Source organism: Mastomys coucha, unplaced genomic scaffold (assembly GCF_008632895.1).
Source record: "Mastomys coucha isolate ucsf_1 unplaced genomic scaffold, UCSF_Mcou_1 pScaffold5, whole genome shotgun sequence".
NCBI lineage: Eukaryota > Metazoa > Chordata > Mammalia > Rodentia > Muridae > Mastomys > Mastomys coucha.
The window spans coordinates 45,881,937-45,895,843 of NW_022196911.1; the positions used below are offsets into that span (position 1 = coordinate 45,881,937).

At 50.0% G+C, this 13,907-nt stretch overlaps 1 protein-coding gene across 1 annotated transcript in view; it reads left to right on the forward strand.

Moving 5' to 3' along the window:
* Positions 1 to 13,907, forward strand: part of Adamts2 (ADAM metallopeptidase with thrombospondin type 1 motif 2) — a 219,480-nt gene that overhangs the window by 181,892 nt on the left and 23,681 nt on the right. The window contains exons 6-12 of the mRNA XM_031351754.1: positions 4,577 to 4,733; positions 6,609 to 6,714; positions 7,419 to 7,562; positions 7,922 to 8,054; positions 8,432 to 8,545; positions 10,853 to 10,998; positions 12,556 to 12,731. Of these exons, the coding sequence (XP_031207614.1) occupies positions 4,577 to 4,733; positions 6,609 to 6,714; positions 7,419 to 7,562; positions 7,922 to 8,054; positions 8,432 to 8,545; positions 10,853 to 10,998; positions 12,556 to 12,731 (976 nt within the window). The remainder of the gene's footprint in view (positions 1 to 4,576; positions 4,734 to 6,608; positions 6,715 to 7,418; positions 7,563 to 7,921; positions 8,055 to 8,431; positions 8,546 to 10,852; positions 10,999 to 12,555; positions 12,732 to 13,907) is intronic.

Here is a 13,907-nt window from a genome sequence, read left to right on the forward strand (position 1 = left end):
AGTGGCAATTGAACTGCCTCAGACACTTGGTACCTTGCCCTGCCCACAGTCAGCTTGGGTCTCTCTCCAAGGGCCTAGACAAGCTCAGTTGTCCTAGATATCTCTGCCTCAAGCAAAATTCTTTAAGATGTGTTTAAATTATGTGTGTATGTGTGGAGGTGGGTAGGGGTGGTTGTATGCATGAGAGTGGGGATGTCCACAAAGACCTGAAGGTCTTCTGAGCTGGAGCTGGAGCTACAGGTGATCGTGAGTTCAGGTCCTCTGCAAGATCAGTCTCCACTCTTGAACACTGACCCATCTCGCCAGACCCCTGAGAGGAGTCTTTTAAGGTCATGTGGGGAAAGACAACTTGTGGGTCCCAAGTGCAAGGTGCGGAGGGTGAGGCAAAGGGGCATGGGGAAGGAGGCAGAGACTTCTTTGTGCTTTGAAGGCACACGAGCTGCTTTTCAGTCCTTTAAGCCTCAATTCTATTGGCTTAGCTTGGGTAGCTTAGCTTGGGCCCCCAGGTTGCCTCTTGGCCTTAAGGCAACCAGTTGTAGACATTGAGTTCTGTACCTTGGAATCAGGGAGGAGTCACTCCCCGGAGATTACATCAGATGAGCACACTGTACAGAAAAGACCATCTTCAAGATAGATTCTCCCCAGCACTGTGACCAGATCGCACACCCTCCCTGCTAAGCCATGAGGCACTCCCCACACATCTTCTGCCCATGTCAGCACCCCCTGGCCCTGAAATCTCCTGTCTCCCACCAGATGTTGACCCCTTTGACAGTGCAGTAAGCCACACTTACTTCCCCTTCCTGACTTGTGCCCCCCACCCCCGGCAAGAAACAGCTCTTTCTAAAATGCACATCAGTCCTGTACTTAGCCATAGATACAATATTGGTGTCTTGTCACAGGCTAACCTTTGGACAAGGCACTCTGGAACCACTAGAATGTTCCAGACCCAGTAAGGAACATTTCCCCTTGGGTCCTCAGTGCCTGCTTGAGATAGGCCAGACCTTGAAAAGGTTGGGAGAAAATACAGTTGGTTCTCCACACCCACAGCTCTGCTTCTGCCAATTCCACCAACTACAGATGGAGGATAATCAGGAGGAAGCATGACATCTGTATTGAACATATGCAGGCTTTTATCTTGTTGTTATTCCCCAAACAATCAGTATAACAACTACGCACTCCACACTTACACTGTGGTGGATGGTATAAGTCATTTAGAGTTGATGTAAAGGATGCAGAAAGAGGTGTGGGGTTCTACGTAAATGCTGTATCCTTTTAGAGAAGAGACTTGAGCCTTTACCAATGTCTTCACTTCTACCAATGTACTAAAATCACTCTCCCAGCAGACACTAAGGGATGACCATGTATGCACCACCTACATCTTGTCACTTGAGATCCCTGGATGCTTTCATTCTTGGGGTGCCTGCTTGCATACCAGGGCTCACAGAGTACAGCACATGGTACTGTTTTCTGAAGTTCTACCTTCCTGGAGTCCCCCTCTGTAGTACGGCTCCTGTCTGGGACAGTGCTCCCCAAGTCTGTCTCTCTTCCCTGCCCTCTAGAGATCTTTCTTGGGATTCCAAAGCTAAGAAACAGAACCTAGACCCCTTGAGCTCTGTTCCCATAGCACAAACCCCTTGGGGCTGGGGAATGCTGTAGCAGTCTGCCTTCTTGGAACAGGCAGAGAAGAAAACAAAGCAAGAACAAAAACACAAATCAATATTTCAATAAATTATCCTGCCGCGGCAGTGAAATCACCTTGTCTGCCAAGAAAGACTCAGGACTGGAGCCCAGCTTCTTGGGGGAAGGAGGCAACCAACAGGGCCCATTCTACGAAGCAGTGGGATGTTCTGTCCACCTGCAGTGCCGGGCCCTGTGTGCAAGGTAGGGTGGGGGGAGAGGGGAGGGGTTCTGTCCACTGGAGGAGCTGCCTTTATTCAGAAGTTCTTAGTTGAGTGATTTGGGGAGAGGGATGGAGTTTTGTTGTCTGTTAAAGCTATTTTTGTCAATGCCAACTTGTTTGGGAGGTGCTTTGAGAATTGAACCCAGGTTTTTGGTGTGCTGGTTTGGCACTGTACCGCACTGAGATTTGTAAACTTTACATTTAACAATAGACCCATCCAAGATGTCTGCTCTGGAAAGTCTGGGCCTAGGATTTTGAAGGCCAGCCATGAGCCAGTGTTCAGTGGACACACCCCTAAAGGTATCTGAGTTTTCAACCTCTTCCCAGAACCTCTTGAGGGCTGGGGAGGGGTTCTCTCTGCATAATATTGACCCATTTGCTGGTTTCCCCCTTCCCCCAAGATGCTGGGCTCCAGTCCTGAGCCTCCCTTGGCAAACAAGGTGATTTCACTGCCGCAGCAGGTAATTTATTGAAATATTGAAGCCAAGCACCTCCTAAACAAGTTGGCATTGATGAAAATAGTTTTGACTGCACTTACCCCATGCCAGTGCCAGGTGGGCATCAGGATATGGGATGGACACTGTTCTAGGGGTAGAGGAGCTCAGCCTGAGGTCCCGGGGTACTGCTGGAGCAGGCTGGGAGGGGGCGGTTCCCAGGTCTGCAGAGAGACTGGGGAAGTCTGGTTCTCAGGGCACTCAGGAGCCACTAGGAGCCTCACAGGAGCTGAGAATGGAGTAGGGGCTAGAGGGCTGGATCTAGAGGGGAAAGCTCCGGCTGGGTCCCTCGGAGAGGAGAGTCCTTGGTGGGTGGCTTGGCTTGGTGGAGGCTGTGGCTGGAAGTACTGAGAGGCCTTCCATGGGAGATTAGAATAGTTCTTTAGGGGAAGGCCTGCTCCTCCATTGTTCCCCACTACTGATCCCAATGAAAGGAGGCAGTCCATGGTTTTAAAGTATTTATGGTCATGGCAGAGAGTGGTGATGAGTAAAACCCTGCCCCACTTTCTCAGGGGGCACCTGAGGTTAAATACCTTTTGCAGGGAGGAGTGTCTGGGAAGGGGAGTTTATTGGCTAAACCTTCAGGCCTTTAGGTACCTCATTAAAATGGAGATCTGTCTTGAGGCTACATGACCTGTGATCACTTCTTCTACCTGTGGAGGGGCTTGGGATGTTGCCCTTATGTAACAGATAGCCACAGACCTATGGAGAGCTGTGGCCTCCTGTCAGGAGCCTGGTGTCCAGGAGCATAGCAAAATGCCTACCATTCCACAGGGTTAACCCTTGCAGGGTCTCCGGGGTTTCCAACCTAGCTCAACCAGAAACCAGGCTGTCTTTCAAGGTCCTACAGATGCAAGTGACAGTAACCACCTCAGAATTGCATGCCTCATAAACAAGGCAAACGAGGAAGGCATCCCGACAGTTCCTATGGGTCAGATGTGGTAGCTTGCCCTATCCATAGGCTACACTGATGTTGGTTACTAGACCATTCGTCTGTGTTCAGCATACATGCATTCCTTTGTTGTCTCTTCAGTCATTAGTACTCCAGGAAGCAAGCTGCCAAGCTGGAGAAGAGTCTGGGTAGCATGGTGAGGGTCAGCTCTCTGCCCAACAGTCTCGGGCAAACAGGGTCCTGCCTCTAACCAAGGAATGAGCTTGGTAGAGGGATGGCTTGCCACCAGGGGAGACAAGACAAGTTTGTAGCACCCACAAGTTTGTAGCAGGCAAGGGTGACCAGGAACCTTCTCTTCCATTCAGAAGAATAGGGCTGAGTGGAAGGCAAATGTCATGGGAGTGACTTAGCAGGGACCTTGAGGTCCCTGGACCAGATCCCCAGTGGCTTGGTTCTGTCTGCACAGCTAGCTACCTGTTCAGCCCCTTGTTATCCCCTGAGTCCTTGGGAAACCCAGACGAGCCCAAGAATTTCGATGGCTGCTGCAACTTGCAAAAGAATCTTTTTATTATTTCAAGTCTTGACTCGGATCACAAGCCCCCACTTACGATGTAGGAGCGAGCTAGCATGTGATGACGAGTTTGGAAAACATTGGTTTTATATATACAGTGCAGTTAGGAATTCTTTGAATGCTTAGGGTGAAGGGGAGTGTGGGATGGGACTGAAGCTGGGAGGGGAATTAGAGAGTGTCTTTTGTGGGGTTATCAGGAACTAATTTTATGGCAGGCCATAACTGTCTGTGACCTCTGATTACCTTTTTCTATGACTTAAATGTGCGGCCTTAATCTTCTTTGAGTTTGTTATTCCTTTGAGGTCCCAAGGACAGGCACCTGGAGAGTTCTGCTGCTTATCAGAGGCCGGGAGGCTGCCTCAAGCTAGCATTTGGCTCCTGGAGATGTTTTCATTAAAGGGGGTTTTACGGGTAGTGCCATTCTAATGCCAGACTGGGTTCCCTTGGAGTGGCCAGGGAGGGGGAGGGAGTCCTAAGCTTGCTGCAGGGTGACAAAGTGAAGCCCAGAAACCAGCTGCCTGCATATTGCGCTTGCCACAGGCAGGAGGGAAAATGGAAGCTTCGGCGGGAAGAAATGTAGGGGCCAAACTGTCTATGCACAGCACTGGAGTCTCTTTGGTAAGGCTTTAACCACAGAGAGTTAGCATCAGTAATTCGGGGGCTGCAACACCCTAGGTAATCTTCCAGATACCAATCCTGTCTCTCTCCACCCACTGTAGTCCATGAGCCTCATTGAGATTGGAAACCCCTCTCAGAGTCTGGAGAATGTCTGCCGATGGGCCTACCTCCAGCAGAAGCCAGACACAGACCACGATGAGTACCACGACCATGCCATCTTCCTCACAAGACAGGACTTCGGGCCCTCGGGCATGCAAGGTTAGTCCTGTGCCTACAGATGCAGGGAAAGAAAGCTGGGGCCTGCAAGGAACTCCCAAGAGCTGAAGCCTAGTCTAGAAAATGCTGGGTTGGTAGCATCTTCCCCTGGCTCCAGAACACCACTAGAACCTGTATCATTTTCCCAATCCCCATCCAACCCCCTTGCCACACACACACACACACACACACACACACACACACACACACACACACACACACATGCTGTGGCCCTGAGGAACTGAGGAAGGCCAGGAATGGCAGGATAGACAGGACAGAGCTTGACAGCCTGAAGAAGAAGCCATATCCGGGGTCTGGACCTGCAGGGTTAATGGCTGCTAAGAAGCAAATTTGAATAGGTTGCCAACTGATTCTTTATAAAAGGCTTCAAACTGCACAAAATCAACAGATATAAAAGAAAGACCAAGCCACATGATTAAAAATGTTAACAGACACTTCTTAAAACTGATAGATAGATAAGAAAATGAGCAAAGACATAAACTGATGAGCTGAGATGGCTCAGCTGGTAAAGAGACTTTACGTCGAGCCAGAGATCAAGAGTTCAATTCCCAGGCCCTCATGGTAGAAGGAAAGAGCTAACTCCAAAGCAACACATACACACACATGGATGTAATATGTATGATTTAAAATATTTGAGCTAAGCAATTTAACTTTATATGGTGTCTTAGGGTTTTACTGCTATGAACAGATACCATGACCAAGACAAGTCTTATAAAGGACAACATTTAGTTGGGCTGGCTGACAGGTTCAGAGGTTCAGTCCATTATCATCAAGGTGAGAATATGGCAGCATCTAGGCAGGCATGACGCAGGCAGAGCTGAGAGTTCTATATCTTCATCTGAAGGCTTCTAGTTAAAGACTGACTTCCAGGCAGTTAGGATGAGGGTCTTATATCCCACACCCACAGTGACACACCTACTCCAACAGAGCCACACCTTCTAGTGGTGCCACTCCCTGTGCTAGACATATTGAAACCATGGCAAGTGGTGTATATGGAATGCTACAAAAAAACATGAAAGAGTATCCACTCTTTATTAAAACCTGTGAGAATATACCAGAACAAACTCTGCTGGGTCATAGGGAAATCTTACAAAAGATACAGCATCAAATAACAGCTCCCACCCTGGGCCACTCTGGAAATTAAACAGTAGACACACAAAACAGGCTGAAGAAACATTACAGTAGAAATCAGAATGTATTTTTAAGTCCATGGTAGTGATAATGACAACCAGAACTGGTAGAGAGAACCGAAAGAGATGACTCAGTAGGTAAAGATGCCTGCTGAAAAGCCTGAAGATCTGAGTTCGATCCCTAGGACCCACTTGATGGAAGGAGAGAAGAAACTCCTACAATGTGACACACATGCACATGCAACATACAAATGTACTTGTTAAAAGCCTTGTTAAAAGCTAGCATAGCAGTAAATTGATACTTATCACTATTATTGGGAAGAAGGTTGAAAATAGGTCATAGATACACGTATCTCAAGTAGTTTAGCAAAAAGCAACCAGCTAAGCCCAACAGGGTAGAAGGGTGAAAATGCTAACAGCCAAAACCCAGCAAGAAGCAGAGAAGCATAACAAGTCAATCCACAAGGTGGGGGAAGAGAGAGCAGGCAGGAAGCTGCCAGTGACAGACAAGGCCCAGCAGAGACCAGTGCTAGGAAATGGATGCCAGTTGCAGTGAGGGCCATCACAGGCCACCAAGCTCCATGGTGATGGTCAGAGGGCCTAATGCCATGCAGGCATCTTCTGAGTCCTACCAACCGGGGAAATTGATTCTGTAGGATGGCTTTGGGGTTGTCTGGGACTAGGACTCTAGGCCTGGCAGCTGGAGCCACCTTCTGTCTCCTCCCAGGCTATGCTCCCGTCACTGGGATGTGCCACCCAGTCCGCAGCTGCACCCTGAACCATGAGGATGGCTTCTCCTCGGCATTTGTGGTGGCTCATGAGACGGGCCATGTGTAAGTGGCCTGCCTGACCATCCTTGTATGGGAAAACCAGATGCTCCACTAATTGACCACTTTCCCCTGTGCCTGAGAAGGACAGCCAAGTAGGAAAGCCACTTAAACTTGTCCTGCTATTCTGGCATGAGGTGGGCTTTCTGCTGAGAAAAACAAATCAAATCAAAGACAAAAGGCACCTGGGGGCAGAGCCAGTGCTCGGGACTATCAGAGAACCAAGGTGCCATTATCCCATTCAAGTCTCAGGTCAGGGACAGAGCCTCACCCTATTTTGTAGATGGGCCACCTAGGCTCTGAGGGAGGGTAACCCAGGGTCAAAAAGCCAGGACTGCCCAAATGTCCATATTCCAGGCATCAGATGAGACTGAATCTTGGGGCCAGATAAGCATTAATGGGTTCTACAGAGCTGATGGAGGTATGGAGAGAAAGAAGGGGTACCCTGGATGCTCTGAACTACAGACATCCCTGGTCTCAGTGTTCATTCAGAATATTGTGGCCCTCCTTGGGGAGAGAGTGAAGGGCCCAACCGGTGGATGTCTGACAGAATAGCTCTTGCTTCAAGACTCTAGTCAAAGTGGATCAGACCAGAAAAGCTCGGCGATGTTTACTGTGGTTGTTAGAAATACCCTCCCAGTGTTGAGATGTGGAGACATGGCAGGTGAGTGCTGTCAGGGTCCAGCCAGGCTGCCTTGCTCCTCACACAGGCTGGGCATGGAGCATGATGGGCAAGGCAACCGCTGTGGTGACGAGGTGCGGCTGGGCAGCATCATGGCACCCCTGGTACAGGCTGCCTTCCATCGATTCCACTGGTCCCGCTGCAGCCAGCAGGAGCTCAGCCGCTACCTGCAGTGAGTACCTGCCCTGGGCCCCTAAGGGTGATCCTTCTTTGGGTTCAGTTCTAAGAGGCCATATCACCTGTGCTCACTCTGAATTCTCAGACCTTGGAGCCTCTGGCCTGACATGCAAGGGGTGGGTGGGAGGGCATGGTGCCAGGAGAGGATCCTGCTTTGGTCGGGGGCGGGGGGAGTTCTACACTGACACCGAGTGAGCCTAGAAGCTGCCCTTGTCAGGTCTTGAAATCTTAAGCTGGTGGATGAGGCACTTAAAAGACCACAGTTATGAAGTCTTGACCACCATGGTAACTCCGTAAAGGACCTCTGGTTCCCCCACTAAAGGTTGCCTGTGGCACCCACGTGTCCCCTTACAGTTCCTATGACTGCCTGCGGGATGATCCCTTCGCCCATGACTGGCCGGCATTGCCTCAACTCCCAGGACTGCACTATTCCATGAACGAGCAGTGTCGCTTCGACTTTGGCCTGGGTTACATGATGTGCACTGCGGTGAGTGTCCCCCAGGGCCCTGCGGTGATGACACTTAAGGCGCCAGCCACTCCTGCCCAGGGCCGTAGGGATGACAACTTAATTTCCTTGCTGGATATTCTACCTCTCGGGTGCCTGTCAAAGCTCCCCCCAGGTGGGCAGCCTCCAAAGCTGGAGACTTGGGGACCCAGCAATACCCAGAGATCCTGTCATAGCCACACTGCATGCACATGAGCCTCCTGGCTCCAAAATCAGATGGAGCTTGCAACACCCACCCACACAGGCATGTTCACAGGCCAGTTCAGGTTGTAGGATCGGGGTGAAGGAGTGGCGTGCCTCATGGTCATCTGAGGAGGGAGGGTGGCCTGACAAACTGAGGGTGTGACATTCTCTTCCAGTTCCGGACCTTTGATCCCTGCAAACAGCTATGGTGCAGCCACCCAGACAACCCCTACTTTTGCAAGACAAAGAAGGGTCCTCCACTGGATGGGACTATGTGTGCACCTGGCAAGGTGAGTCAGGACTAAGGGCTTTTCGCATTTAAGGCACACAATAACCAGGGTCAGGCCCTGTAGTATCTGCAGAGGCGATCCAGGGGCCGTCTCAGGAGTCCCCAGGTGCCCTCTCCTTCCTGCTTCCTCACTCATATTTTGACACACCCTGATATGTGGCCCAGGCTGGTCTAGCTAAAGATGGCCTTGAACTTCTGAGCTTCCTGTTTCTACCTGCCTAAGTGATAGGATTGTAGGCATGTGCTACCCACCATGTTAGGTTTATATGGTCCTAAGGATAGAACCCAGGGCTTCCAGCATACGAGACAAGCTTCCCCAACATTCATTCCTGCTTTCTGATCACTCCAGACACTGGACAGGTTGGATTTTCCCACACCCCAGCAGACCAGTCCTCTCATGTCCTCTTCCTGCCCATGGAGAGTAGCCTTGGGTCAGTTTGCTATAAAGCCAGCAAGAGGCCTGGTGGCTCCCAGGTACAGCATGAAGTTTAGCCTTGACAGCCCCCAGGGCTTCTGGCTTGTCCCTTGTCAAGATCACTGCTTGGCCACCTTCCCTCCCCACAAATCTGCTGAAAGTACTTTTTTCCTGTTTGCCCAGCCAAGAGTCCAGGCCAGGTTCTCATTGGTTCAGGTGAAAGACTCCTTAGCCAATCATTTTACTAGGGGCCTGGCATATGCAGATAGCTTAAACCAGGATTCCTTTCCCTCCAGGGCTCAGCCTAGTTTGAAGCCACACAGCCATCAATGGGTGCCATGTGGGTGAGAGAATTTCTCTTGTCCCTTGTGATGAGGACAGTGACTTCTCATCTCCTCAACGCTCCACATCCTTACACCATCACACAGGGATGAAGGCTTTGCCTCTTGAATTTGAGGGGACACAAACATTCAGTCCAGTGTCCCTCCTTGCCTTTGAGTTCTACCTCATCTACCAGCTGACAGCAACATGAGCCAGCATGCCTCCAACAGGAGCCAACATGAGCCAACATGTCTATTTCCCATCGTGTTCATGTAAGGAAAGCTTTAAAGGGAGAGCAGGGGTAACTATGGCCCAAAAGGAGATGCCAGGATCACTTAGTCATGACTGCTGGCCATGTGTCTATTTGCACAGCCTGATTGCACTGAATAGAGCCCTTGACTACATACTCAGAACTCTCCAGAAAAGGAGACTCTCAAGAAGGACAAACCATGCAGGCCTCGTGACACGTCTCCTTCTACCACAGGGATGCCAGGGATCAAACTTGGTGGCAAGTATCATTATCTGCTGGACCATGTTGCTGGCTTTTGTAGTCTGAGGCCCCACGCAAACTCAAGTATACACATGCACCCACTCTCACCCCCATACACACATATACCCACACACATGCAAACACACATTTGCGACACACAATACACGCATGTGTGTGTGCTCATGCATGCATGCCTGCACACACGCAAAAGAAAAAAAAAGTTTTTTTCCTTTTTAGTTTGGGTCATTTGTGGTAATTATGCTGTTGATTGTCTTTATTTTTAGCAACACTTTTCTTATTCTAAATCAACAAACCATTTGTTGGTTTGTGGTGTACTGAATTACTAATTTACTGTTGTAAATTCTGGAATCTTCTTAACATAGACTCCTTAGGTTTGAAAAAGTGTCCTCCACTGGGAAGAGTGAGGGGATGGAATTTAGCATTTTCCCTGCTCCAGGCTCATGCTGGCTCATGTTGCTCTCATGATCTCCCTGTTCCTGTACTCCTAGTCTTCCTCCTCCATCCCGCAAGTCTACTTGGACCTGATATGTCTCCAGGACCTCTGGCATGGTGCTCTTGCTGCCTCTGGGCACATGGGGACATTTATCTTGGGACCATGATATGAAGCAGGCCCAGCAGACTCAGAGTAGGCTGGACAAGGCTCTAAAGGGTGGGCCTGCACATCCCATTCCTCTTGTCACAGGCAAGGTTGAGGCCTGTCTCACCGGAGTGTTTGATCTTTAGGGCCAGTAAGACTGGATACCCCCTCCCCATCCTTGTGCCTTCAGAGCAGGTCCAGGGCAGTTATAACAGACACTGTTCCAATGAGGGGAGCAGCTCTCTCCAGCAACTCTCATGCCTTCAGTAGGCTAAGGGACTGCCTTCTTACCTTTTATTTGTAATTACTTTTTTTTTCTAATTTGGAGGGGTGAGGCATGTACCACTGAAGTCAGAATACAACACAGTACATTAGTTCTCTCCCTTTACCCTGTGGGTCCGAGGGGTCAAACTCAAGTTTATCGAGCACCCTAAAGGCCTTTACCTATTGAGCCATCTCACCGGCCTGCATCCCTATCTTTTAGCATTGCTTCAAAGGCCACTGCATCTGGCTGACACCTGATATTCTCAAACGAGACGGCAACTGGGGTGCCTGGACTCCATTTGGCTCTTGCTCACGCACCTGTGGCACAGGCGTGAAGTTCAGGACCCGCCAGTGTGACAACCCACAGTGAGTTGACTTGATATTGCTGAGGGCCCTAAGCTGGTAGAGAGTTCGAGGCAAACCTCCCAGTCTTCATTTCTCCCCAGCTTAGGTTCAGAGGGAGGGCCCCTTCCCTGGCTCAGAGTCCATAACACCCTAGAAACATCCTGCTCACTGCTCTGGGGCCCCTGGTCCACCTTAGACAGTCCTTCTTGGCCTAGGGAGTGGAAGAGAGATGAAGTGGAGGTGAGAAATTAGGGGGGGCTCCACAGAGGGGGTTCTCATGTGTCCCAGGACCCTCAACCGTGGCAAGTGTAGCCAAGCAGCTAGGTTTTAGTCAGGTGAGAGACAGAGTTACGGGCTGCCACTGATGCTTAGGTACCCGAACTCCCACCCCCTTCCTTCCTCTCTCCCCCGGTCCTGTGACTACCCCCACACATGGTGGGGACACTTGTCTATCTTGTGTTGGACTATCTGATGTTTTAAAGATCTTTTTTTTACCTGCAAATATTGACAGTCTAGAACATCACATAAAACCATCTTCTGGCTGTCAGACCCTAAGTGGTCCAGGGGCAGGCTGTCTCTCAAGTCCCTGGATATATCCAGTCTGTCTGATCTCAGGCCACCGAGGCAGCTCCTATCCTTTGTTCCCTGAGACAGCTGCACTGTTTCTGTCAAACCAAACACTGTCTACCAGGGAGCCAAAGAGATAAGCAGTCACGGCAAGGGAGAGGAGTCAAGACGTTATCAAGGATGTGGACAGCGCACCTGTGTCTGGCCACCCCATCTGTACATGAAAGCCTTTCTCCCCCAGAGCATCTTTTTGCCTGAGCTAGAGCCACAAAAGGCTCTGGTGGGTTGGAACAGTTCTCTGCACAGTGAGGAAGTCACAGAAGCATGGCCCACACTTTCTAAGGTGGAAAGACCCAGCCCTACACCAGATGTTTGTTAGTGATCCATGCATGTACAATTCCCCAATTCTAGATGATTTCTGCAGCATGATGGCTCAGCTCTGTGTGCCCAGGGCCTTGCCCTAGGGAGACTCAACCGGCTCTTGTCATCCTAGGATTTGTGATCCAATGGGGCAGAGAGAATCTTAACATGTAGTCACAGCTCTGTGCTCATTAAGAGTCCTGAGCTCTGAGGCCAGGGTGAAGGTGGCATGCCCAGGGATGCCCTCCCCGCTCTCTCTCTTTGAGTCAGGGTTTCTCTGTATAACAGCTCTGGCTGTCCTGAAGCTCACTTTATAGACAAGGCTGGTCTTAAACTCATAGAGATCTGCCTGCCTCTGCCTCTTAAATGTTGGAATTAAAGTCATGCACCACCATGCCTGGCTAATGAGACCTTCTCAAGAGAGCACAAATGGGGAGGAGAGGTTGGTGGCCACTGCCAGCTCCTTCGAGTCTTGATGTCCCAAGGCCTACCCGGCTGGGAGCTACCCGTGCCCTAGTAGGGCTGTGTCTCTTTACTCAATAGAAGTGCCCCCTTCATATCTGAGACTCAAAGATTTCCCTAAAAATGCCACCCATGGGCAGGTATTTTTCCAGAGGCCCCAAGAAGGGGAACCTTTGCTTTCTCCTGCAGTCCAGCCAATGGGGGCCGCACCTGCTCGGGCCTGGCCTATGACTTCCAGCTCTGCAACCCCCAGGACTGTCCCAATTCCCTGGCTGACTTCCGGGAGGAGCAGTGTCGGCAGTGGGACCTGTACTTTGAGCACGGTGACACCCAGCACCACTGGCTGCCTCATGAACACCGGGATGGTGAGCATCTGTGGAAATGGGTGGGATTCAGCTTAGGACCTTGGGTGGGGTAGGCAGGGACATGCACTGTTGTACACCTCTGATCCTGCATGAGGCAAATCTGTGGTGACACTTGGACCAGCAGCAGGGAACAGGGCCAGCTAGAGTGGCTGCAGGGATCCACTCTTGAGCAAGGGCTCTGAGCTGGGTACAGGACTTCAATTCCAAGGGAACCAGAACACCAGATGTGGAGGGGATGCTGGGATGGAGCCTCAGAGGGTTCAGAGTCCTACAGTATCCATGCAGGGAATGAGGCTGGAGTTGCATGGCACCTCAGGTACAGGGTGGCAGCAGAGGTTGACCCTGTGAGGCAATAGGTAACTGAGCTGGTTTCCTTTCTGTTGCCATGATAAAGGATCCCGACAAAAACAACCTAAGAGAGAAAGGGTTGATACTAGCTAACAGTTCCAGACTATAATCTATTATAGCAAGGATTGCACTGAGGCTACAGGCACTTGATACATTCACACTCATGAGCAGAGAGAGAAAGAATGCATGAATGTGTGCGTGCATTCAGCTCTTTCTCTCTTTGACACAATCCAGGGAATAACACTACCTGCTTTCACTACCTGGTTTTTTTCACCACCTGGTTCTTCCTTCCTCGGTTAGGGCAATGCAGACAATCCCCTACGCACATGCCCACAGGACAACCTGGTCTAGACCATCCTTTGCTGGGATCCTCCCCAGGAAATTCTAGACCATGTCAAGTTGGTAGTTAGAACTGACCATCACACCAGCCACTCTCACAGTAGGACTGTCTATTGCAAATGGCAGAAACTGTGAACCAAACAGCTGAAGCTTTAAACGGCACTTATTTTGTGTCTTACAAAATTGAAAAATTTGTAGCTTTAGTGCCCCCTCACTCTAGGATACCCAATTCCATGGATGTACAAGTTCCTGTATAGTGTTTCTGTATAACTTATACACGTTTCTACAGGTACTTCCAGATGACTTATACTACCTAATACACCAGAGATGTTATGCAAATGGTTGATATTTAGTTACTTTTCTATTGCATGGTGTATAAAACACCATGACCAAGGTAACTCATAAAAGAGTTTGACTTGACTTATGGCTTCAGAGGGTTAGAGTGCAGCCACTATGGAACAAAAGATGGTGGAACAAAAGAACCTCTGA